This window comes from Tursiops truncatus, chromosome 3 (genome assembly GCF_011762595.2).
Source record: "Tursiops truncatus isolate mTurTru1 chromosome 3, mTurTru1.mat.Y, whole genome shotgun sequence".
Classification (NCBI taxonomy): Eukaryota; Metazoa; Chordata; class Mammalia; order Artiodactyla; family Delphinidae; genus Tursiops; species Tursiops truncatus.
In genome coordinates, this window is record NC_047036.1 from 12,115,990 (window position 1) to 12,140,354 (window position 24,365).

A 24,365-nucleotide genomic window follows, 5' to 3' on the forward strand; every position below is an offset into this window, starting at 1 on the left:
TTCACTGAAAAAGTGAAGAAAATGTCACTTGGACAAAGATGCTTACTTCTGTGTGTGCTTTGAAATCAAGCAGTGTTAATACTTTTCATTGCTCTGAATGTGCTTAGTTTTTACAGCAAAAATGCCACTGTGTCCACTGTCCCCTGATGCAGAAACTGTATCTTGTTGTTTTGTCCATGCGCCCCCATTTCATATGTGGTTGACAAGTTGTTTTAGTGTCATTTGTCATCAATAGGTCATGAGTAATAATACTAAGGAGAAGAAATTAATGACACAAGTGCAGCTGTTTGGAAGTTGCTAATTAGTAAACTGTACTAAATATTAATAAAGACAAAAGATTGCCCTAAACCAGTGGTTCTCAGTCGGGGCCAGCTTTGTCCCCCCGGACGGACATTTGGCAATATGTGGAGACATTTTTGGTTGTCACCCAGTGGGGAGGGGGGAGGGCTACTGGCATCTAGTGGGCGGAACCGGGGATGCTGTGAAACGTTTTATAAGGCACGGGACAGTCCCACAGCAAAGCATCCTCCAGCCCCAAACGTCAATACTGCCAAGTTGAGAAACCATGACCAGTAGGTACCTTAACAAAATTTTTTCCAGAATGTTTTTTCCTTTGAATTGGTGACTGGATACTGTTAATTCTTCTATTCTTGCTTGAATTCTCCAGAACATATCACTGACGAATGCTTTTTCAACCACCTTATTATTTCATAGACCCTAAAAGTAAATAGTTAAAATAAGCATGTATCCTGACCGTGAACTAAACTAGTTGCTGTCTTTTCCTCTGCTTTAAGGTTCATAATGGCTGAGCTAATTCAAACTGAAAAGGCTTATGTAAGAGACCTCCGGGAGTGTATGGATGTAAGTAAGTTTTTCTGCTTATTTATTTAGATGGAGTATAGTGTCGCTGTTTATTCTTACCTGTTGGCAGTTCTTAAAATAATCACGTTTTGTTGTTATTTTGGAGTTTGAAGTGCGCACGAGCAGCCTTCTGTGCACGTTGCTGCACTTCTGTGAAGTTCTAGGCGTGTTGTTGCTCATTACAGAGATGATGCAGCACTAATCCTCTCATTCCATTTACCACATGATGGCCTGGCTGACATTCTCTCTGTGTAGAATTTTACAGCAGCTTCAGAGAACTGTGCCTACCGTGATGATTGCCAGCTGATGCTCAGTAGTTTAACGAATCTTTGCCGTACCTTGTGGAGTAGGTTTATCCCAAAATTTGAAGCTGGGAATGCATTTAGAGCTCAAAAGTATGGAAACTATTCTCAAGTATTAATAACAACTGAGATTTTTAAAAAATAGTTCCTCGTGTTTTTTTTTTGCAAAAGGTTGTATTGTTAAGATATATTTTCAGTTATACATTAACCCTGGGTACGTATTCACAGAGGCCAGGAGTACCTGTTTCTGGAAGATGAGGTGTGGGTTTTCGTCTAACCCTCTCTGTTTCCCTCCCGCCCAGACCTACCTGTGGGAAATGACCAGTGGTGTGGAGGAGATCCCGCCGGGCATTGTGAACAAAGAGCTCGTTATCTTCGGGAACATGCAGGAAATCTATGAGTTTCACAATAAGTGAGTGGCTTTATCTTTGGGGACCTCATTAGCCACTCTGGAAATGTGTGCTGAAGTTTCATGACAAGTGAAAGTTTCCAATAAATAAGCATAGATTCCAGTGATTTTGTTGAAATTTGCAGGAAGCCTGCCAGACTTGCTTCACAAGGACAGACATTCTAGAGACGATTTTAGCAGAGACTCAACTTTGTATTTACTTTTTATAGAAATGAGATTAGGAAAACTGAAAGCTGGTTTTGTAGGAACCCTAACTTCTCTCAAGCCTTTGTCATCAGCTGCTGCATCAGTTACTTCTTAGGGTTAAAAGAAAGAATTGCCCTCTGTGGGGCTGCTGGCTGGTGTTTGGTCTTTTCTAATAAGAAGGAGGAAGGAACTGAGGACTAAACAGATGTGTAGTGTGACCAAAATAAAGTGCCCTTTCCACAGGCCATAGGAGGAGGAACATGGTTTTATTTTCAAGATCAAAAAAAAGGCAGCAGAAGCTCCTCTAGGTGGAGTCTGTGCAGCCCAAATAGCCTGTGGAAAGATGATGCTGGGACAGAGCTGGCGGTGTCTTCCTTGCTTCCCTGCCCTCCACCCCAGCAAAGATGCTAGAATCTAAATGGGTTCTCTAGGTTGAGTGTTCACCTCCCTAGCTTATGTCCTTAGCTACTAAACATACCACTTTCCCAGAAGTAAGCTACTGTTGAAAGTGTTCAAAGGCTAAACTGGTTAACTCTTTGAAAATCGCAATAATTTACCCTAGTTCAGAGCACTTGCTCTACATTTTGTTAAATTAAAATCTAGAAGTTACAGTTTTCACTGCATTTAATTAAAATGATGAAGTTCAGACATTGTCTGAACTCACAGTATGCTTGGTCTAATTCCTGGCATATCTCACTAGTAAAATGTTTTAAAACACCGTAATCATTTAGTATCGTTTTCTGTCTCTGCAGCATATTCCTCAAAGAGCTGGAAAAATATGAACAGTTGCCAGAGGACGTTGGCCATTGCTTTGTAACCTGGGTAATGAAACCTCAGCCGCTTGTTCTGTCACCGTTGCTTTGAGGGAAGTTGGAAGGAATACTGTTCATTTCTCAAGTGTCGCCATTTTCTCCTGGTGTCTACAGAGAGAGAAATAGACTTTACCTCAAAGAATTACATTCTCCAGCTAGTTATTAATGTGGAATAAACTTTTTATTGATAGTAGTGATGGTTTGAGATAGAATGTTGAGTTAGTGTGTCAGGCCTCTTCATGGCCCTGGGGATTCACGGGTAATCGTGAGTGCCCAGCCCTGCCTGGGAGGATTTTCCGGTCGGGAGGGAGGGAAGGAGGCAAGTGACCTGGTGATCAGGCCCTGCTCTCTAAGTGTGACACTCACGTTTGCATATAGCATCATGGGAAGAGGGGCCGGCATCCAGCCCCGACTCTCCAGGCCAGGGGAGGACGTGTGTCCTATTAGCAGGATGTGTTTCTTATTTTAATAGTTTCTTTATAAAGCAGCGTTTCTTAAATTGGAGGCTTGAATTTCATTTATACACACAGCTTCTTTTCTACATAAAAGTTTATCATAATTTGATTTTTTGTCATTAGAAAGAGATAGTCTAATTTTCTTTTTGTTTATATAGGCAGACAAGTTTCAGATGTATGTCACATATTGCAAAAATAAGCCTGATTCTACTCAGCTGATATTAGAGCATGCAGGATCCTACTTTGATGTAAGTAAGAGATTACTAAAGAAGCTGTGATATTTTCTGAGTTGCATTTCGTGTACATAAAATGCAGCGTGACTCATAACTTTCACCTAATGGATGGCATGATACCATTTTTATCGATCACATTTATAGTGGGATTTTCTTATATTCTGTTTTTAAAAGATGCTTCTCAAATACTTCAAGCTGTATATCTGTAAAAAATTCAGATTTTAATATATCCATGTGTGTATATGTCATTACTTACAATTTATATATAGTCATTAATTTTTTACATGTAATATCATGTAAAAAGTATGAGTATTAACTATTAAGCTTCTTTTCCCCTCTATAAAAAAATAACTTTGGACCTTTTTCGATCATTTATTTTTCCCATTTCAATTTCATGATGTTATTCACTTCCAGAAGTGGCCTATCAGTACAATTTTACAGATAGCTCTCTAACAGCTCAGACCGTCGGGAGGTTCATTAATTATATTCTCATTGGTGTAAACATAGTTCATCTTTTGTGGGACCATGTTGCGGGGAGGTTATTTAGTACAAACGGTGGTGGAGCCTCATGATATAATATATAGAGTGATTGGGGGGTTTCCAGAGCAGAGTCAAACGTGTGCCAAATAAATTTTGATTAAAAGATAAGGTACTTTCGAATTTTACGTATAATTTGGTGCACGAGGCCACGAGGGTATTAGACTTGTTTCCGTCTTTTTGTTTGTACACGGCCGAGTGTGATCATCTGCTCTTCTCCGAAAGTCTGGGAAGTTAGGATACATTTTAGCTCCTGTCTTTTGAGGTGGAGCCCTGCCTGTAGATGCCCCTATTTTAGTTGCCATTCTCATGACCAGTAGTTACACGTCACTGCCTGGGTGAATACGAAGCCCTGCTCCCAGCCCAGTGAGGCCTTCTCTTTCCAATATTTCACACGACCCTGGGTCTTTGCCATTACGTGGAGCCCAACACTGTGGCTCTATGCAGTTAGGATTATTGAAGGCCTTCTTGAGCGTATGGCACACGTGCTGTTTGGAATCAAAAGTCATTAAAAAAAACCCGTGCCCTAAGGAGGATGCCAAGAGCTAAGAGCAAATGTGAAAATGAGAGCAAGCAGGAGAGAGGACTTCCTTATAGCGAGGGCAAAGGAAGCCTCCAGTAGGGAGGGTTGCGATGTGGTCTGTGGCGAGGGTGCGCACGTGGCCGAAGCTTCAGGAGCTGCAGTGGGAGAGTCTGACTGCCGGGCAGGTGCAGTGATGACGGCACCAGGAGTGGTTGGCTTCCCTGCTTGACCTCTGCACGTGGAGGCCTGTAATACAGGGGAAACACTGTGTCTTTAGTATTCAAAGTGATGACCGAGATTTGTTATTTTTATGTTGAGCTTATTAAAAGAAGCAATAGTGATTTCTACTTTAGAAAAAGTGGTTTGTGTGTATTCATCGTGGGAGTAAATGAATGTAAATTTTTAGTTCCTGTTATCTGACTTACACAGTGGTGTGTGTGTGTGTGTATGCTTTTTCTTAATCCAGGAGATACAACAGCGGCACGGATTAGCCAATTCCATCTCTTCCTACCTTATTAAACCTGTTCAGCGAATAACGAAGTATCAGCTCCTTTTAAAAGTATGTATGAAGCCTCTTCAGCCTGAAAAACTTTATGCACTGTGCATTATCATTTTGACATTGTTTTATGTATATAAAGTACCCTGAGTTTTTGAAATGACACCTAGCAAATTAATGTTATTTTATAACTCATTGCCATTTATTGCCCCGACCGATTTGTCAGTGCATCTGGTAAAGAATAGTATATTCGTTGATTATGCACCTGAACTTTGTTGACTGACCCTAGCCCCTGACATAAAATGAGGAAGGAAGGAAAAATTGTCAGTCCTGGATGATTTAGTACCATTGTTCCCAGTATGACTTGTATCAGACTGACCTCTGCTGTTTCTTGGTTATGAATGATTATAGTTAAAATCACACTTGTAAAAATCAAATAATGATTAGTTCTGACGATAGAATGGTGAAGGAAACTTAGAATTTGTGATAAGAGTTGTTACAGAATTCATTATATATAACTGACGCACATTTTCTTGACTACAAGAAAAATAATTTACAAACTCTATCTCATGCTGTTTACCCCACCGTTTCCTTGGCTGGTGAATGTTATTAAACATTACAACGTACCCACATCCGTTCATCCCAGTAAGAACATTGCATGAACCCAACTAAGTCCCCAGTTCGGTCCTAACACAGCAATAGGAGATGATCATGTAATTTTTCTAGATATAAAAGAAATACAGAAGACGAAGTTATGAATGCCTGAAACCCTTACTTTTACCCTTTTTGTGAACACAAAAAAATCTAGAAACAGTAAAAAGTGGCTACATTCTTTGGTGAAGGGATACCATTATGGCACTCTTACATTGGAAAAGCTCTCCTGCACTTCCCTATCAGAACCCCATTAAGTGATTTTATGACCACCACGGCAGAAATAAGTGGTTGCTGTAAACATGAAATGAAAGTCAGGAGGCTAAGTTGTTTATATTCACGTTTGCCCTTTGCTTTCTAATTCTGCAAAGGCAATTTACCTCTTAGTGTCCTCAGGATTGATGGGTTTTGTTTTTAGCACGTGGTTCTAGTAAAGATCTCTTCCTCGGTGACCTCACATGTAGTCATTCACTATTAAACCTCTGCTTTAATTTATAAACCTGACTTTATTCTGCCCAGGGGTTCTTCAAGAGAGCAATCATGAGCTATGCTGAGCTCCCCAGCAAGGAGGGTTTTCTGACAGTGATGTTAGTCTCAGCGCATTGCAGTTTTAAAGCACTTTTTGCCAAGCTGCTCAGAATAATAGGTGCACACCATCTGGCCATGAGAAGAGGGGCCTGTCAGGCAGCTGCATTGCCCGAAACCATCCAGGGTATGACTGCAGGGCCACGTCCCTCTTGTTGAGCCCCAGGACACAGAAAGCTGTTGTTACTGTCACTGCCTGATAAAAATCATAGATGTGCTGGTGAGAAAATATCTTGGAGCCCACCAGAATGTGAATCTGTTGTCCTGCTGTCACTCCTCTAATGACAGGTGTTCCCCTATGCAGATCTTATGCCCGGGGAGGCATGCTGCAATCATTAGAGCTTTCTGAATGTCCCAGCACAGAGAAGAAGCGTTTCCCTGTAGGTAACTGTGCAGCGATGCTGTTCCCGCTGTGAGACAGGGCAGCTCCAGGGCAGAGGGGGCGTCGTGTTCATGGCACCAGAGGGCTCAGAATCATGCTGGGATCCTGTGCAAGCAGAGCAGTACTAACTGGACTCTGGCTTGACCTTCGGATGTAACCACTAGCTGACTGTGCTTTGCTACACTGCTTAAATATTTCATTTGTCATTTTTGAGGCTCGGTAGTTGACGTGGACACTAACTTTGTTTTAATCTCTGATTGCATCTGGTTTCCTCTGAACTGAAGAAACGTCCTGATTTGAGCAGGACACACTCTTGCATCCATTGGACTAAGAAGCAGTTCAGGTTTATCATGCGCTCTCCATGCGAATCTCTGCCCAATTGACCACAGTTTGTTTTTATCTTGCAAGTCGTGGATTTTCACAAACTCTTTAATTTCTGCAAAGCCCTCTGTAGCAGAGCATTTTGCTCTCCTGGGCTCGTTCACGGTGTCGGTTTCCCACAGGAGCTGCTCACGTGCTGCGAGGAGGGGAAGGGGGAGATTAAGGACGGCCTGGAGGTGATGCTCAGTGTGCCAAAACGGGCCAACGACGCCATGCACCTGAGCATGCTGGAAGGTACGTCCTCCCGCCTCCTGCTGACGCCACCTGTCCACCCCCCCACCGCACCCCCCGCATCCTTGTGCCTCTGTGTTTAGTTAGGAGTCATCAGTGCAGGTGCAGGTGCCTTCTTTTTGCAATAATTGGTCTCGTTGCTTCCCTTAAGGAGTACATCACAAGCCTGTCCTTGTCCCCTCACTGGAGAGCAGCCGCTCCACACTCTGAACCCTGGGAGCGCCTTGTGTCACTTGCCTTCAGCTACCTGGTCTCTGTGTTAGAAGGACAGGTGGAAGGATAGGTAGATCCGTCCCCCAAGATTGTAAAATCCCTAACAGCGCTCGAATCTTCCCCATCTCTGAGCCGTGAACCGAGCAGGTTCCACATCCCTGCCCGTGCAGCCAAACAGCGCGTGGAACGTGGTGAAAAGAGAATCAGACAAATACGCCTAAAAATGGTCATCGCCAGTATAATTTCCGTGAATGCTTCTGTTTAAGAAAGCTGTTTCTGTGTTTCAGCTCACTCTCATTATCAGGTTACAGAGTTATTTTAAGAAGTCATCCTGCCCCAAACGCGTTGGCCAGCCTGTGTGGTCACCATTGGTCCCATTGAACAGTTTCCCAGTTAGGGCAGAGGTGCTGCTGTTTGTTAGTTACAGAGACCCCCCACCTCAGAGGCCAAGCCAGAGCACCTTTTCCCCCTCTGATGTAGAATCCCGAGCTGGTGGGCAGCCATCAGGGCGTCACCGGGCACTCAGGCTCTGTCCAGCTGGTCTCTCTCCACTCCTTGGATGTTTTGCTGGTTGGCCAGCTGCAGGGTGTGTCAAGGCCACGTGAGCCTTCCATGTAGCAGGAGGTGGGGAAAGAGCGGGGAGGGGACAGCTCGAAGGGCAGAAACCAGAAGTTGTGGCCGAGTCTCCCTGCGTGGCCCGGGCGTAGGTGAGCGTGCTTGTGGCTGCTTCTGGCCGCACGGGGGGTGGGAAGGGTAGTGCTGGCTTGAGCGGCCACAGAGGGGCTTCTGCTCGTAGAGGAGGGTGCTGCTGGAGGCTGGCACGTAACTAGAAGCCCCTGCCCGGGTGTCGGCCACTTCAGGAAGAGACAGCCGCAGTGAACGGCAGCCAGTGACCAGAGCGCGACCGACTGGCTTGAAGAGCTTCGTGTCCAGAGGAGGGAAAACCCCCCAGGGAAGGGTAGCCAGAGGCCCAGATGGGAAACTTTAATCAGAGATTGAGTGGGTGGGCGTTTTGCAAATGTTTAAGTAGCCATGATGCTACTACTGCATCATTTTTCATTTTCTTTCAAATTGACCGTGCCTCCTTTTTTTCGTGTTCTAGGGTTTGATGAAAACATTGAGTCTCAGGGAGAACTCATCCTGCAGGAATCCTTCCAAGTGTGGGACCCCAAAACCTTAATTCGAAAGGGTCGAGAACGGCACCTCTTCCTTTTTGAAATGTCCTTAGTGTTTAGTAAAGAAGTGAAAGATTCCAGTGGCAGAAGCAAGTACCTTTATAAAAGCAAATTGTTTGTAAGTATAGGCCTTCAGAATTGTAAGTTTAAAGGTGACACAGTTGCAGCTTCTTGTGGTCAGAGAAAAATGACTGTTTGTGGCCTTCAGTTTAACCTCCTAACTCCTAAAGTGTGACTCTGAAGCAGCTTCTTCAGTGAAATTCTGACAGCCTTGAGTCCACTGGAGGGCGCTTGTGAGTTTGAGTGTCCCTAGACTTAGGAAACTTGCTTTTTCTAAATTCCATAGAATCCAACTACAGCATAAGAAGACACTTCGTAAGTGAACTTAAATTATTTATCTCCTGTGTGCCTTAACTAGCTTTATAAATAAATCAATCATGTTAGACTGTAATTAAGTAAGTTCTCATCTCATTATAATTAATATTTCATTCACTGACATTGGAATTTATTGAAGCAGCCTACTGGGTGGCTAACTGTGGGCTCTTAATGATGAAGTTTGATTTTTTCATTAAAAATACATTTTTGAAAAACAGCAGCAGAATACCATTATTAGAGAAAATGTATGTTATAAGCAGAAATCGTTTTAAAGATACACAGCCCCACCTGCCTAGAGACAGCCTCCCTTGAGCGCTTGGTAGATAGAGTGATGCATCTGAATTCTTCTTTAACTTGTCGGCGTACTTCTGGGCAAGAGAAACACACCTGGTGCTCTTTTCCATGGGTGGCAGCCCCACACGAGTATCTATAAACCACAGGTCGACGCTCCAAAAAGTCTTGGGCGGGTGTCATCCTCGCCTTCCCTGCGTGGGCGATATCTCAGAGGGCTTTCAACACAAAATTGCTGGGCAGGGGGAGGAAAAAATCACAATCAGAGAATAGAAAATGTGGTAGAATTTGGTTTCTTCACAAGATATGGCAGATCACTTATAAATATTGGTAGATGTTTGGACTTTGGACAACTTATACATTATACGTTTTTATGATATCCACGTATTAATCAAATTCCCGAAGTAATAGAATACTACCAAGTGTAGAAATCATCTTAATAATAATCTGGAGTTTGCAAGTTCAGGCTAACGATAGGCATACCATTTTCTTTGGCTTGTTTCCTGTTTGAGATTGTCTTTTGGATCACAGCCCACCTTACATCATTTTAGATCATATTGTAACTGGAAAGAAAACATGAAGCATTGCTGCCTAATAATTTCACTAGCTGGCCTTAATCAGTCCCTAGGGACCAAGCTAGTCTGTTTTAGAAGCTGATACATCTTCACTTAATTTATCTTTTAAAAGTTAAGGTTCCCTCAGAGGCCACAATTATGAATCACTTCCTTTGCTGGAAAGGAGAGAATGCATTGGGGTGAACCCGATTGCGGGGGAGGATGAAGGCGTTGACCTTCATCTACACTCTTCCGTGTTCTGCATCTCCTGCAAATGCATGTATTATAGAGAGAAAGTTTGTCTCTTAGCCCTTAACATCATTGGCGAAATAGTAAACATTAATGCTATTGATAAACACAGTGGAAACGAACTGCGTTTTAAAATATCATTTAGCTTCTCCTGTGAAGCTAGTTCGTTAATGGAGGTGCATGGTAGCAGCTCTTTTGCAACTGGGACAGACGCATTTTATTGTTTATAAGGTTGAAAATAGTCAGCTCTTGATTTTCCAGATAATAGGAAATAGAACTTTCCAGATATTTTGTTTTCTTCTTCTGGATTTGCTTGTTGACCTGCATCAGGATTTCCAGTGGAGGCGCTCAGAGGAAGCGAAAGAGATGAAGCCAATCGTGTAGCCTAAGAACAAAATTTCCTCATTTTAACTAAAGTGAGGTCTAAGGAGTATGTATCAGTGTAAACAAAACCGTGTCATCACAACCTAGCACGAGCACGAGTCACCAAAAACGGTTTCCTTTGTCTCTGTTCTATATCCTGCCAGAATTTTACTGTTGCCTAATTATGTAATTGTCTTTTTATCCAGACCTCAGAGTTGGGTGTCACAGAACACGTTGAAGGAGATCCTTGCAAATTTGCACTGTGGGTGGGGAGGACGCCAACTTCAGATAATAAAATTGTCCTTAAGGTACGTCCATCCGAGGCTTGGGAATGTGCTTTGTGACAAGATGACCATGTCTGTGAGTGCTTTTTCCTGTTGTTGAGCCATATTGGTTTTCATGTCCTTTTATCGTTCCCTTTGTGTTCTGTAGAGATTGGGGATTACCACAAAAAGAACAGTAGAAGAAATTCAGTTTGGTATTCTAGTGGTGAAATTACTCGAGCTAAATTTTTGCTTGCCTACAAAAGGTCACGTGGAGAAAGGTCTTTCTAAACTTCTCCATTCTTCCAGTCTTGCAAAGAATTGGGTGATTCCATAAGAGATGCAAGAAGTTGAGGTACAGGAGGAGGGAGATATGGACCAGTAGCTCCCATTGTGCACTTGACCTCTGGTTTCCAAAGGAGAATAGGCACCTGAAGAATCTGTGAGGGCCTTTGACAGTTTCAAGGCCGAACGTGCCAGGAGCCTTCATGGGGTCCTAAGAGTCTTTGGCTTTCCAGTTTGGAGGCAGAGAAAAAAAGTGCCGGGGATGGGGGTGGATCATGATCAGGTATAGGGTTTGGTAATGTTATCATTTAAAGTGTTCAAAAACACTAAGGGTGCTTTGGAGTGTGTAGTCTTTGAGGGAGGAATATATCTTTGAATATTTAATTTGAACGCTGTTTTGAGTACACTAACCTCTCCTAGGAAAGTTGGAGGGCTCTAAGGGTGTCTTGTGGACTTCCCTCCTCCTGTGTTTGAGAAAATGCAGATGGAACTGTCTTTCTGAGCTATCTGGAAAGACCATAAGCGACTTCAGATGGAGCTGAAGATTTGTAGAATATTGGGAGACGAGCCAAAGGCTTAATGGGCCTCTGGTGTGTGGACTTGCATGTCAGCAATTTTGTCCCTTACATTCTTTTTGAATCTCTCTACGGTATTTCCAGCAACTGTGAGTTATTTAACAGTACAGCGCTCTTGTAGAGCCTGTACTTTAGTGACCGCTGACTGTGGAAGCCATTGTGTTCCTAAGGTCTTTATTCACATGGAAATGATGGATTGTTTTGCAATGAATATATGACTACCAACCCAGTGTATTCTCGTTAGTACTGGTGTAAAGCCCTATAAAATATAAATTGCACTGATAGCTCGATATTAGATAGCTGAACTTTTCTAAGGGATAAAGTTTTAAAGTATACTCAGGACCTTAAAACTTCCAACTTATGAGTATTTATCCAGATTAGCTGCAGTGACACATGCCAAAGGGTACATCTGAGAAATAGTGCCAGATATTCTAGCCAGATATGGACTACTTTCATTTAGGACATAATAAAATACTCATGATGCAATTGAAGAATCAGATTTCCTTGCAGGCTTTACCAAATGAAAGTTTTCTAGGGAATTGAGGGTAATATTTTTCTGACTTCTAATGAGAGGCTAAAGGAAATGCTGTCCTTATTAATTTCAGAGACTGCTTAGTGGTGGTGGTGGTGGTGGTGTTGATGGCGTAGATGGTGGTGGAGGTGGAGGTGGTGGATATTTTAGCAGTGGTGATGGTGGTTATGGTATAGGTGGTGGTGAGGGTGTCGATGGTGGTAGAGATGGTGAGGGTGTCGATGGTGGTAGAGATGGTGAGGGTGGAGGTGGAGGTGGAGTTGGTGGATATTTTAGCAGTGGTGATGGTGGTTATGGTATATATAGGTGGTGGTGAGGGTGTCAATGGCGGTAGAGATGGTGAGGGTGTCGATGGTGGTAGAGATGGTGAGGGTGGAGGTGGAGGTGGAGTTGGTGGATATTTTAGCAGTGGTGATGGTGGTTATGGTATATATAGGTGGTGGTGAGGGTGTCAATGGCGGTAGAGATGGTGAGGGTGTCAATGGCGGTAGAGATGGTGAGGGTGTCGATGGTGGTAGAGATGGTGAGGGTGGAGGTGGAGGTGGAATTGGTGGATATTTTAGCAGTGGTGATGGTGGTTATGGTATAGGTGGTGGTGAGGGTATAGACAGTGGTAGAGATGGCAGTGGTGTAGATGGTGTAGACGGTGGTGGTGGCAGTGGTGACAGTAACGGTGGTAATGATGGTGATGGTGATGGCCTAGTACTTGTAGAACAAAATTGTGACCTGTTTTTACTTTTACAGTCTGGAAAGGAGAATTTTATTTCTAAATCCTTTCTTGAACAGATTGAGACTACTGAGAGTATGAAACAAATTATTCCCTTCTCTTAGACAAGTGGGGCCTTTGCTTAGTACTCTAGCTGGGTTACCTTTCTTTTACTGTCTCTGAAAAATTGGTGCCTTTTTCCTTGTTTAATTTCTTTAAGGTTAGGAGAATTGCTCTCCGTAAAGGTAATGGTCAGTTTGCTCTACTTAAATTATGAGAATTTTCTTTATTTCTGAACATGGTACATACAGCTCTCCAAACTTTGCCAAATGGCCTTTCTCAGATACTTCACTTTGTTTAACGTCCCAAATATTTGTCTCAGGCATTTAAATGCCAGTGGTTCTGTGTTGTTCACAGTTGTCCATCCTGAGATGCTGATTTCATGCACAGATTCCCCTGTTCCCTAGTCACGCTGCCTCCTGCCCCAGGAGAAATTGGTTTAACTGCTCTCCTGGCATCAGATCTGGGAAGAGGGACAGGAGGCTCCTTTTCTCCTTCACTTATTTCTCTGTTACTGCCTCTCATTAACTTTGAAGACACACCCTCCAGTGAAAACATTTTATTTAGAAAGAGAGTTCTCAATTTTAATTTCCTTCCCCAGCATGGGCTTTGACCTTGTATTTTCAAAAACAAGGTCCACCACGAGAAAATGCTGGGTTCCCCTCCCTGCGTGATCTCATCCATAATCCCACTGACGATTGTTTTAATCATTCACAGGGAATTATGCTTATATCATAGGAGGTTGATGTTTTCCGTAAGGAAATTAAAAGCTGTTACTGAGGCCCAGAACATGTAAAAAGGAAAAAAAAAAAAAACCACCTCCTTTGAGGCACAGTGAAAGACAAAAATCTGGAAAAAGCAATGCCATATGTGTTCATTCCACCGATGCTTGTTGAGTATCTACGATGTGTCATTTCCAGAGAACCTTTCTCCAGTGTTGCAGTGGAGTTGAGGGAAATCCACCATATGTAACTGGCAGTAGGCTACCCTGGTTTATCCCCGTGGTCTAACCAGAGGTGGATACAGGCAGAGATTGGGGGGATGGGCTGGGGTGTCCACCCCCCGGGAATCCCGGCTTCTTCACCTGCTGGCAGTGTGGCCTTAGGCACATTTCCAGTGTGTCCACACTGCAGGTCCTCATTTATAACAGGAGGATTAAGGAGGCCCCAACTCCACAGAGTGCAAGTGGGGATATGGGGAGCGGACGCAGCTGGGGAAACGGTGCAGCTGCACCAGTTGATCGTGAGTCCAAGGGGGCGAGGTGGCAAGCTCTGGGGCACTGGCCACTTGTCTGCCTAAAGGGCCTCAAGACACTTGGGTTTGGGGGTGGTTGTGTTTTCATATTTACCCAGGGCTGCTTAACAGGTCTTAGGGCTGGAGAATGATTGATTACTAGAATATTCAGAGATCTGGAATAACATGAACGCTATAGAATAAAAACGGTCTTGATGACAGAATATTCAAAATTAGGGTCATTTATTTGGTGGGAAATTAAACACAGGAGATGGTTGCTTTTCTGCTGAAAAGTTATTTTTTAAATGGGCAATTCCAGGAATGCAGGGACCTGAGTGTGGTTAGTGCAGGTTCTGGAAAAGGCCCCTTCTGTATCCTGATTGATTCTAACACTTTGTCAAGGCCTCCAGTATAGAAAACAAGCAGGACTGGATCAAGCATATCCGGGAAGTGATCCAGGAAAGGACCATTCACCTGAAAGGCGCCCTGAAGGAGCCCATTCACATCCCCAAAACAGCTCCGGCAACGAGACAGAAGGGAAGGAGGTCAGTGCCTAGGGATTTTTTTGTAAGTTTGTTTTTATTGAAGGAAAGGAACAAGGCAATGTTAACATACTATTTTTCAAAAATCATTTTTCTCAAATATTTTTGAGAAGTATTGAGGAGTAATTTTTTAAAGAATACAATTTATATATAACATCATTCTTAGTAATGAAATTCCTTTGTCAAGACAACAACCTCCTTCAGCTTAAAGTAAATGAAAGTCTATATGCAAATCCCTAATTCTTTTCCTTTTCCACCCCAAGTGTTATTAATCTGTGCTCCTGTGTAAGTCGTGCATGTGACCTTGGACAAGTTATGTAGCAATTAGACGTTTTTGCTTCTCATTTCTAAAATGGCAGTGACCCTATCAACTGGATTTTTATTACTGTGAGAACTAAATGCAGTGGTAGATGTTAGACTCTCAGCCCAGGGCCCAGCAAAAAACCTGTTCTCAGTGAAGAGTCAGTCATCTATCGTCATTAATACCGTGGTGGCAGCCGTAATCAGAGACCGATTTGCACCTCTTTAAACAAATCTGTTCTTCCTCCCATGGCTGATAGCCCATCTTTACCATTCTTGAAAAGCAAATCCAGCAATGTCAGGAATTTCTCTGTGTCTCCAGGGATGGAGAGGATCTGGATAGCCAAGGAGATGGCAGCAGCCAGCCTGATACGATTTCAATCGCATCCCGGACGTCTCAGAACACTCTGGACAGTGATAAGGTGAGCCAGAACTAGCCCCTCTTTCTTTGGGGAGGTGCATGTGGTCAGTCTCCGGTTGGTCGATAAATGACAGTTTGTCATCAGCATTTCAAACAGCTGCCATGGGTTAAAAGAGGTGCCTGGACATTGTACCAGGAGCAAAGATTTACAGTGTCAGGGCTAGCAGACTTGAACCCTGAAGATTCAGGAAAAAATCACTCGCCCTTCCCAGTGCCGTTACATGGTTTTCTATCCGAGTGTTCTAAGGCAGTGTGTTTAAGCTATTTTATTTTATATTAAGCAGAAGACCCTATTATTTTAAATTAAATCTTACACAGAGCCGTGGTGTGTGAAAGCGGGGCGCTCTGATTGAAGCAGGGGCAGCGGCATCTGCCGGTGGGCCCTGAGGCGTCCGTGGACTACCCACCAGGAAGGAGGATCTGATTTGCAGCAAAGAAGTCTGTAGGTTTACCTTCTACAGCAGTGGCCTAGAGTGTCCTGTGATTCTGTCTTGATAGAATCAACTAACCTACAAAATAAACTGATGGGAGAAGTTGGAACCCTGGGCTTACGTGATGCACAGGTGACCAGAGACCCCTGTAAAAGCCAGTGGAAGCATTGATGTCCACAGAGTCCTCAGTTCCTACTGAGATAAGCACCTATTCTGTTCTTTTTCTAGAAGGCTTAAGACCAAGTTCTTAAAACAAGGTTTTGACAGCAAGTAGGGGTTTCATTGAACTTGCCGTTGGTTCAGAATTCCTGGGTTTCTCAGTGCCTGACACGGGCTGGACTTTCCCACGAGAGACCTTCGTCCCGAGGGGGCTGGAGGTGTCTGCCTTTGCGAGATGTCTCCACAGCCCACTCACTGTCCTGACCTCCCGTCATTTGGAGACGGCCGCTGTCAGAGCAGAGAGCCCGGTGTCGGGGTTTGCTTCAGCGGGCAAGTCTGAGTCCCAGCCTTCGGTCTTTTCTCACTTGCTTTCACAGAATTCATGGTGTTGAATGTTGTTTCCAGGACAGAAGTGAGTAGGTTTAAAAAGATTGGTTTCCTACATTGATTTCATTTTCAGAATCCTTCTAATAGGAGTAATTAGCTCTTTCTCAACCTCCTTTTTTTTTTTTTTTTTTTTTTTTTGCGGTATGCGGGCCTCTCACTGTTGTGGCCTCTCCTGCTGTGGAGCACAGGCTCCAGACGCGCAGGCTCAGCGGCCATGGCTCACGGGCCCAGCCGCTCCGCGGCACGTGGGATCTTCCCGGACCGGGGCACGAACCTGTGTCCCCTGCATTGGCAGGCGGACTCTCAACCACTGCGCCACCAGGGAAGCCCTCAACCTCCTTTTTGACTTCACTAAATAATAAGCCCTAGAACTTACAATGCTTAGAGTAACAGGACTGGAAAACAAAAACAATGTCTCGTTTGATTTTGTTCGGAGCTCGGTGTATAACGTTCAGAAAATATTTCTCTCCAGTAGTAATAATGAGGAATAAGATAAATGACATGTTCAGTCATTTGGTCCCTAATAGCCTCTTTCCCTGAGGCCCACCCACCGTCCATAGTCATTCAGTGAAGAAAATAAAGTTTGAACTTGGAAACATCTCATTAGAGTAATCCCAATTATTTTCTTTTAAAAAAGTAGTAATTGAGGTGACTGGGTTATCTTAATAGTTACACAAGACTTCCACCTGAAGGAAAGGTCCAAAGTAATCGTGGCTCCTGCCGAGGGGACCAATTCACAGACTCGCCAAGGCTGAGCATCGCCGCCCCAGCTGGAGGTCCACCAAGCCCCCAGACTCGCAGTTTTACCAGATGTCCTCTCATGGATCTGGTCTGGGTTTACCTGAGTTAGAAATTTATTTAAAAAACAGGTTATTTGAGTGAAATTGCCAGAGAAAAATAAATATAAAAAGTTCTGTCCTTTGGAAGGGGTGTTAAGATTTTTCTGGTGTTTGGCCCAAGAAGAAAGGGTAGCTTTGCGTCTTGGGTGGTTTATGTATAAATGGGTGGTGGGGGGAGTCTGGAAACGCCCCCTGCATCTGGGAAGGGGCTCCTGGCTCTCCAGCCCCCGGCTCTGAGATGGAGCTGCCTGGTACCAGGTTGTGCCTCTGGCCCACAGAGAACCGTGTGCTAGTGCCCCCGGGCTCCCTGGCCCCCGACACTGGGGGCTGGCAGCTGCGGGGCACGGACTGGGATTCACAGGGGGTTTGCCCCACAGATGAGACTCTGCCCTGGAGTTAGGAAGAGGCAACTCGTTCTACTTCGAATCTATTATAGCAAAATAGGCTTATGTGAACTTGGATTTGAGTCTGTACAACTCCTGTAGAAAAGTAAGGCATTATCCTAGGAACTGTTGCTTTTAAGACAACACATTGGGCTTCCCTGGTGGCGCAGTGGTTGAGAGTCCACCTGCCGATGCAGGGGACACGGGTTCGTGCCCCGGTCCGGGAAGATCCCACATGCTGTGGAGCAGCTGGGCCCGTGAGCCATGGCCGCTGAGCCTGCGCGTCCGGAGCCTGTGCTCTGCAATGGGAGAGACCTGCATACCGCAAAAAAAAAAAAAAAGACAACACATTAGGTACCCAGTGAGAGAGAAGGGATACGTCACTAGCAACAGTATAGGTTTGCGGAAATTAATCATTTTACACTGGGGATCTACTGGGGTATTAGAATTATTAAAGAACTGCCTCTTAAATATTTTATCTGTGAAGGTAACTCACCAGTTTCTGTTTACCTCATCTCATACCTTAGGCACCGAACTTCATCCGTAGCTCAGAAATCCCGCCAGGGCCCCTTCTGCAGGTGCCGCCTTGCCTGTGCTCCCGAGTGAAGCTGTGATAGCAGCCCCTCACTCAGCCGCTCTCAGCCTACCTGATGTGCTCGTGACTCTTAACCGTCTCGCGTAGTGACGTGCCAGAACTGCTTTCTTAAATGGACGTGGCATGTATTTAATACCCCTCATTGAGTCCATAGGTCCTTAATAGGAAGTACACAGAAAGGATTAAATGTCTTCCTAAGACCGTAGAATGGCAATGGGTTGTCTTCTTCCGTTCTTGTGTTCTGTATTTGGGAGGAACATAAGCAGCGTGTGGCACTTAATATGGATAAGTCAGAGTGTGGAGTTTGGAGGGGCCATACCCATGAGGCCTTATACAAAAGAAGGCCCATGTTTGCGACCACACATATGCCTACACATGTCTGTTCTCTGCTTTGGGGAGGTTTTTCTCCTTTTATGTACTTCTCTGGTAGAACATTTCAGGGTCAGTAGATGATTCAGGAGAATACATTTAAGAAATTGCATCCTTTATGGAGTCAGTTTGTAAAATGCACTGTTACTCTGAACTAGGCTTAAACAGAAAGCCCTGTTATCTCTGATGGCAGTAACTTTTCATATGTCCCAAGGTTCTTTCCGCCCTACATATTTCAAGTTTAAATAGCCTCTGATGACATGGGCAGATAGATCTGGCAAGGGAAATTACTTAACCATATTCTGCCTGTTTGACTTAGTTTATGATGTCTGTTATGAGTTAGTTGTTATCATGGAGTTTGGTTCCATTTCAGAAACCGGGTGGGGGGATGTTTTCGGCTTGGCCTCTTGGAGAACTCTTGAGGAGAAGTTGTCTGCCCAGTGCTGTAGTAACTCTCAGATGAGGCACAGGGTTTTAGAAGAGTCAGGTAAGGAGGGGCCTGGAGACACCCTCTCTCCAGGGACACTGTTAGCAGATACAGACCACAGGGCCCCCGAGCACCTTTCCTTCTTTGCAAACGTCGGTTTTAAAAGCTGCCATCTCTTTGTTCCAGATGTCAGTGTAGCACTGATTCTTGCCCTTATTAATGGTGCTTGCGCTGATAAAGCGATCTCATGAAAATATAATGTGGGTTCCAAAGAAATCAGATGCTTGCCAGATTCTTGTCTCATTTGTCCTGAGCTTGTCTCCCTGATGTTGGGAGGGGACGCCTCCAGGTCACTGCGGGGATGAGGGAGGCCAGGTGACCCTCGCAGGGCCACCCGGAATAGAGAGCGGAAGCCAGAAACAGAATGTGGATCTAATTACCTGGCGGGGTCTAGACCCTGTTACTTCACACTAGAGCTGAGGAGGAACTAAATATTTTGGCGTATTAAAGAAGCATTTTTAGTATTTTTTCCTTCTGTGTGCATTATTAGTTTGTGGTTTGCTTCATATAACAAAAATTTATATTATAAGGAAAATAGAAAATATGTGAATCAGATATAGGCTACTACTATAGAACAAACCATCTTGAGGTCAGGATGAAAAAAATAACCAAGGCCAGACAGGGCAGGCTGTGGAAAAGCGGCCCGAGGCAGCAGGGGGCCAGGTGTGAGCCTTCTCTATGTCTGAAGCCGAGCCGTGCTATTTGTAATGAACGAGAAATTCAGTTGAGACTTGATACTTGGCACGAATTTTGCCCCTAAGCTTGTGATGTGAGTATATGAATTCACACATTTAAAAAAATAAATGGTTTCAGTTACTTTTCATGAAGTATATATAGCACTGTGTTGGGGATATGAAATTTATGTAGTTTAAAAAGTCAATAAACCTCTGTGAAGTGACAGTCTGCACCATAGGAGCTTGGATGGATTTCCATAAATTGCAGCGCTGAGGTAGTGTATAAAGTCATTAATGCCAGTACGTTTTAAGATGAGGCTGGCTTCAAGTTTTGGAGGAAGGAAGCCTGCATTCAGCCTGCTTAGGAAGTGCCTCGTGCTTGCATCAGCCCCGTCCCTCACATACCTGGCACTGTGTGCCGCCCGCCTAAGCTCCCGCTCTCCCCGCTGCCTGCAGTTGCCAGAAGCAGGAGGGAGCCTTGGCTCGAGGCGCTGCCCAGCCTGCTGCCCTTGCCACGGTGTCCCGAGCCTCTTGTAGGTTTGCCCGCGTGGGCATGAAGTTGAGTCGCTTCGTTCAGAAGCCTTTCTGGGCACAGCACATAGTTTTAATCCCGGGATGTCAGTTAAGGGTCCCGACTCCGCCCAGAGGGTAACGGAGTCGAGTAGGCAAAGTATTTAGCGTCCAACAGCAGATGGTTAAGAACAAGCAGGTGCTCCCCAGCCAGGCCTCTGAGCTCTGCTTCTCAGCAGCCTCTCTGTGCCTCAGTTTCCTCATCTGTAACAGGGGACAGTACGACTCCCCCCTCTAGGGCTGTGAGCATTAAAAACGTGCGTTTGGAACAGTGCCTTACACGCCCTGAGCACTGCCTAGATGTCGACGGTCACTGTGTCTTCGTTTCAAAAATTGCCTCCTTCTCCCTCGTTACTGGCTGTTGCAGACCTGCTGCACATCGGCCTCTTAGTGAGCACTCCTGCCTGCAGTGGATTTAGAAGCTAATTGTGTTCCTTAGGAGCTAGAAGCTGTGCTAAGGGTAAGTTGCTCAGACTCAGTTCCTGAACTTGCATGTCTTGGTGGCTCAGCAGCTGAATACTGATCACGTGTTGAACGGGCAGCCTCTGAAGAAGCGGGAGACTCTTGCTTGAAACGTTTTCCCAGCCGCTCCCCTGTAATCCTACCGCATCAGCCGTAGGATGAGTCCGTGCTCTTCACGAGGTCGGTTCGTGCCTTCCCAGGTGCAAGGGCATCGAGCCCTGTGCAGCCCAGGACAGGTGCCGTTCCACAGGAACAAGCAGAGAAAGCCCTCCCCGCTGGCAGCCTGGCGAGGGTGGCCCCTGGCATTGGTTCCCTCTGTCTTTCTAAGTGACTGTGGCTTTTTGTAATTTTTAACAAGTTTCTGAAGTGCTCTCATAAAGCCACAGAACGAATGCAGCCTTTGCTAACTTTACTCAATCAGAAAAACAAAATTTTCCCCATGCTGGAGCAGAGAGCCTCAGTTCTAAGAAAAGGCAGAGTTTTCAAAACTACAACTTCAGGTATAACTGTTAACAAAAGTGCTTCTAAAAATAGTGGTGCATCGGGAAGTGCTTTTCAGTGTAGATTTTACAGTACTGGTCAAAGTCACTGCTGACAGTGGCGGCCCATCTTTGATTCAGACTCGAGGCTGGTGGTTTATCCTGGTTGTTCTTCCTCTGGGTGAGGGACCCAGTCGGCTGGTTACCTGGCTGTCATACCTTAGCTTGTCAGGGGGAAAAAAAGAGGCCTTTCAAATGAACTTTTCTGGATAAGTGCTGCTCACCCAGGAAACACAGCAAACAGGCTCCTTTGGGCTCAGTTGTCCCAAGAGGGGTCTTGCTTTCCAGGGCCTGTGATTGAAAGTAGTACAGGTGGGGCCAGCTGACTGCTTCCCGAGCCCCATTCCTGTTTCTGCTTTTCAGCCAACGAAGCTTTTCGTTCATGCCCCGCGGCTCAGCCCTCGGCGCCTCTCGTTCTAAAATGTTCAGAGTGAGGGCAAGTGTGGCATTGGTCCAGGCCAGCTGCCGCTGAGCCTGGAGGCCTGGTACCTGGGAGCTGTCTTCTCTCTGATCTGCTTGGCTTTTTACACTTAAAGTTTGCCTTTTCAAATATATCTTTTAAATTTAGCTTCTTGACATCTAACTTTCCACTGCACCTCATGTGTATCCCGGTCAAGGAAGGCTTCCAAGGGATATTTGCATGTCAGAACCAGCGTGTGATCACATCAGCAAAGAGTAAAGGATTAACCTCCCTGAATGTTATACTCAGTATTTCTTTTCTGGGTAAAAATGTTGGGTAGGGTAAGCTGCTGCTTTTGAAAACGTTTTTTCTCACAGATTTTCTTTTTCTTTTCTTTTTTTCTGTTTCCTTTTGTTTCGTTCTTTTCTTCTTTTTCTTGGGGGAGGGGTGGTAAGAAACACCATTTTTGCCAGCTTAACCATTTTTCGGTTCTGACAGATTTCTTTTTGCACCCCAATCTGTGAGAGATTCACAGTGGTCCTCTTGGAAACCCAGCAGCAGATTTTGTGACGGCTTCTCCTGTGAACTTGGCCTTGAGTTTGGGGTAAGCAAGGGGCCTGATGGTCCCGTGGTTAGGACGGCCACTGAGAAGCCCAAGCCTCCGGCCTCCGCGAAGTTGCCCAGGGAGAAGCTGGGGTAATGCGTTTCCTTGGGGAATTGTTCTGACTGCCGGTGGTGGCCTTTCTCTTGTAACCACGGAGCTGGTAATTCACGGAGCTGTACTTTCTAGTTCCCTTTAAGCGAGGAGCCACTCTTTGGTCTGCTCTGTGTGAAGCCTGCACAAAACCGCAAGGCCCTTCTAGTGCCTGCACCGTGCTGGGCTGTAGGATGTGACTGTGGGTTGGTACACTCTATTCCATAGGAGAAGGTGGCTTTTAGGAGACCGCTTCCCCCTCTCCTTCTGAAGCGCTCTCAGAAAGTTGGCCAGACACCCACCCGCAATTGATCTTAGCTTCTCGAAGCAGATTCATTCACAGGGAGGACTACACCATCCGCGTGTCAGTTGTAAAGAGCCCCTGTTCCTCTGGCGGAACCCGCCCCAGAAGTCACCTGCGAGCCAGTCATTCACATCAGGTGTTTGCTGTTGTCTCTCGAGAGCTATATGTTCTCGTAAAGTAGACATGCCTCATTGCAGAGCTCCAGGGAGGGGATGCCAGAGCCCGAGCGGTAGGTGAGAAGCACCCAGCCACGGCTCTGCTTCAGTTACTGTCTTTAACTGGGTTCAGGCAAAGCAAAACAATATACCGTGGTTCCTCCAGAAAATGTAAAAAGGAAAGTTCTGTTCTGTGTGACGGTTTTTGAAGGTTCACGTGCCTGCGACCAGGTGAGTATTTCATTCTTTTGGGTGAAACACAGCAACTTGTTCATTTTCAGTCATTGCGAGAACTCAGGCAAGGGGGCCCTGGTTTGGTTCTGCGAATCGTCCGTGCACCAGCATCCCTGGAGTTCCCCCCGGCAGCCCTTTCGTGGCTGGTCTTGGAGGAGGCATTTCATTATAGTATCCACGGTCCTTGCTCCAGTTAAGGCCATTTTACTGTCATGCTTTTTAGTCACCACATTTAATTTTTTTAAGGTGAAAAGCAGAAAGATTGGGAAAAGAATATCTTCTGATGAGAATGTCACAAGAGTTAATGTGAGTCATGGAAATTGAGATTTTCATAAATTGCAATCCTCAACCAAATGCTTGTGGTAAGGAGCCCGTGATACAAGTCCATAAAATACAGAGATGTGACAAAGATAATGTGAAAACTTTCACAGAATATGGTTGGAAAGGAAAAGTGAATTTTTAAACTAGATCAATGGAATGGTAACACTTTCAACATAGTGAAGAAATTGTGTCACTAGGGGTAGAAATGTCACTGACAATAAATAAGGATAACCCAACCTTTTTCTAATTAGGAGATCAGTTCTACATAAAAGGCTGTAATGACTTGCATTGATACTCGAAAATAGTTATTTTAAGTCTTTTATACAAAAAAAAAGTCTTTTTAATTAACAAGCCTGGTCTTAAAGACAAGCTTTGGAATAAGTTTAAAATATTCAAATGCGAACATTGAGGCAGAAATCCATGGGTTGTCTCCTCTCTGGACTAGAAAACGCCCATTTAATCCTCCCCTTATAGATTTGTGCAGGAGATTCTTATGGGAAAAGTCAGTTTATTCTTAGGGGCAGAGCCAAGAAGATATGGTTTTCTTAATGATAATTCTAGCACTGTTTGAAGACATTCTTCTGGTACTAGATTTTGTTACTAACTCTCTAAAGGCTTTGAGAAAGAATTTTGACTCAGTATGCGATTCTTTGTCAGAACAGGCTTGATTTTCATTTCTCAGGCTCTGTCAAGTGCACAGATGTTTCCAATAGTTCTGATTACTCTGTGAGGGGCTGGAAACTCCGCGCCAGAAAGAAAGTCTAGCTTCATTCCTCTTGGCAGCCGCGTTCTCCCTTCCCACTCTTCCCCCACCCCCAGAACACACCACGTGGCTTTGAGCAGTCTGAAGAGTTCCTACAGTGGGAGAAGGAGACCAGCACAGGCCGGTGATGAGGGAACACGTCTGAAGTGGAGCTTCCCAGGGCCGGGGGTGGTGACACGCGGGGACCACGTGCACGCGCGGGCCCAGCAGACGGGCGGCTCGGGCCGAGGGAAGGCTCCATAGGGAGTGCAGGCCGGGCTCCCCACGGGGCTTGTTCACGGGTCACATTTTCCCTGGGATGGGAAACATTCCTCCTTTTCGTTACAGGGATTAACCACTTCCATAACGTGGGGTTTTACGAGGAAAATTCTTCTCCGGGCTGGGCCTCTGCTGTTGACCTTTTAACATGAGCATCTTC

The 24,365-nt window shown here is 45.0% G+C and overlaps 1 protein-coding gene across 9 annotated transcripts in view; it reads left to right on the top strand.

The window, feature by feature from the left end:
* TRIO (trio Rho guanine nucleotide exchange factor) overlaps positions 1-24,365 on the top strand; it is a 372,439-nt gene that overhangs the window by 265,812 nt on the left and 82,262 nt on the right. For all 9 annotated transcript variants that reach the window (XM_019951041.3, XM_073802019.1, XM_073802017.1 and 6 more), the window contains exons 24-33: positions 795-861; positions 1,466-1,575; positions 2,511-2,580; positions 3,184-3,273; positions 4,785-4,877; positions 6,936-7,047; positions 8,360-8,550; positions 10,471-10,572; positions 14,321-14,463; positions 15,083-15,182. In XM_019951041.3, coding sequence (XP_019806600.1) covers positions 795-861; positions 1,466-1,575; positions 2,511-2,580; positions 3,184-3,273; positions 4,785-4,877; positions 6,936-7,047; positions 8,360-8,550; positions 10,471-10,572; positions 14,321-14,463; positions 15,083-15,182 — 1,078 coding nt within the window. The remainder of the gene's footprint in view (positions 1-794; positions 862-1,465; positions 1,576-2,510; positions 2,581-3,183; positions 3,274-4,784; positions 4,878-6,935; positions 7,048-8,359; positions 8,551-10,470; positions 10,573-14,320; positions 14,464-15,082; positions 15,183-24,365) is intronic.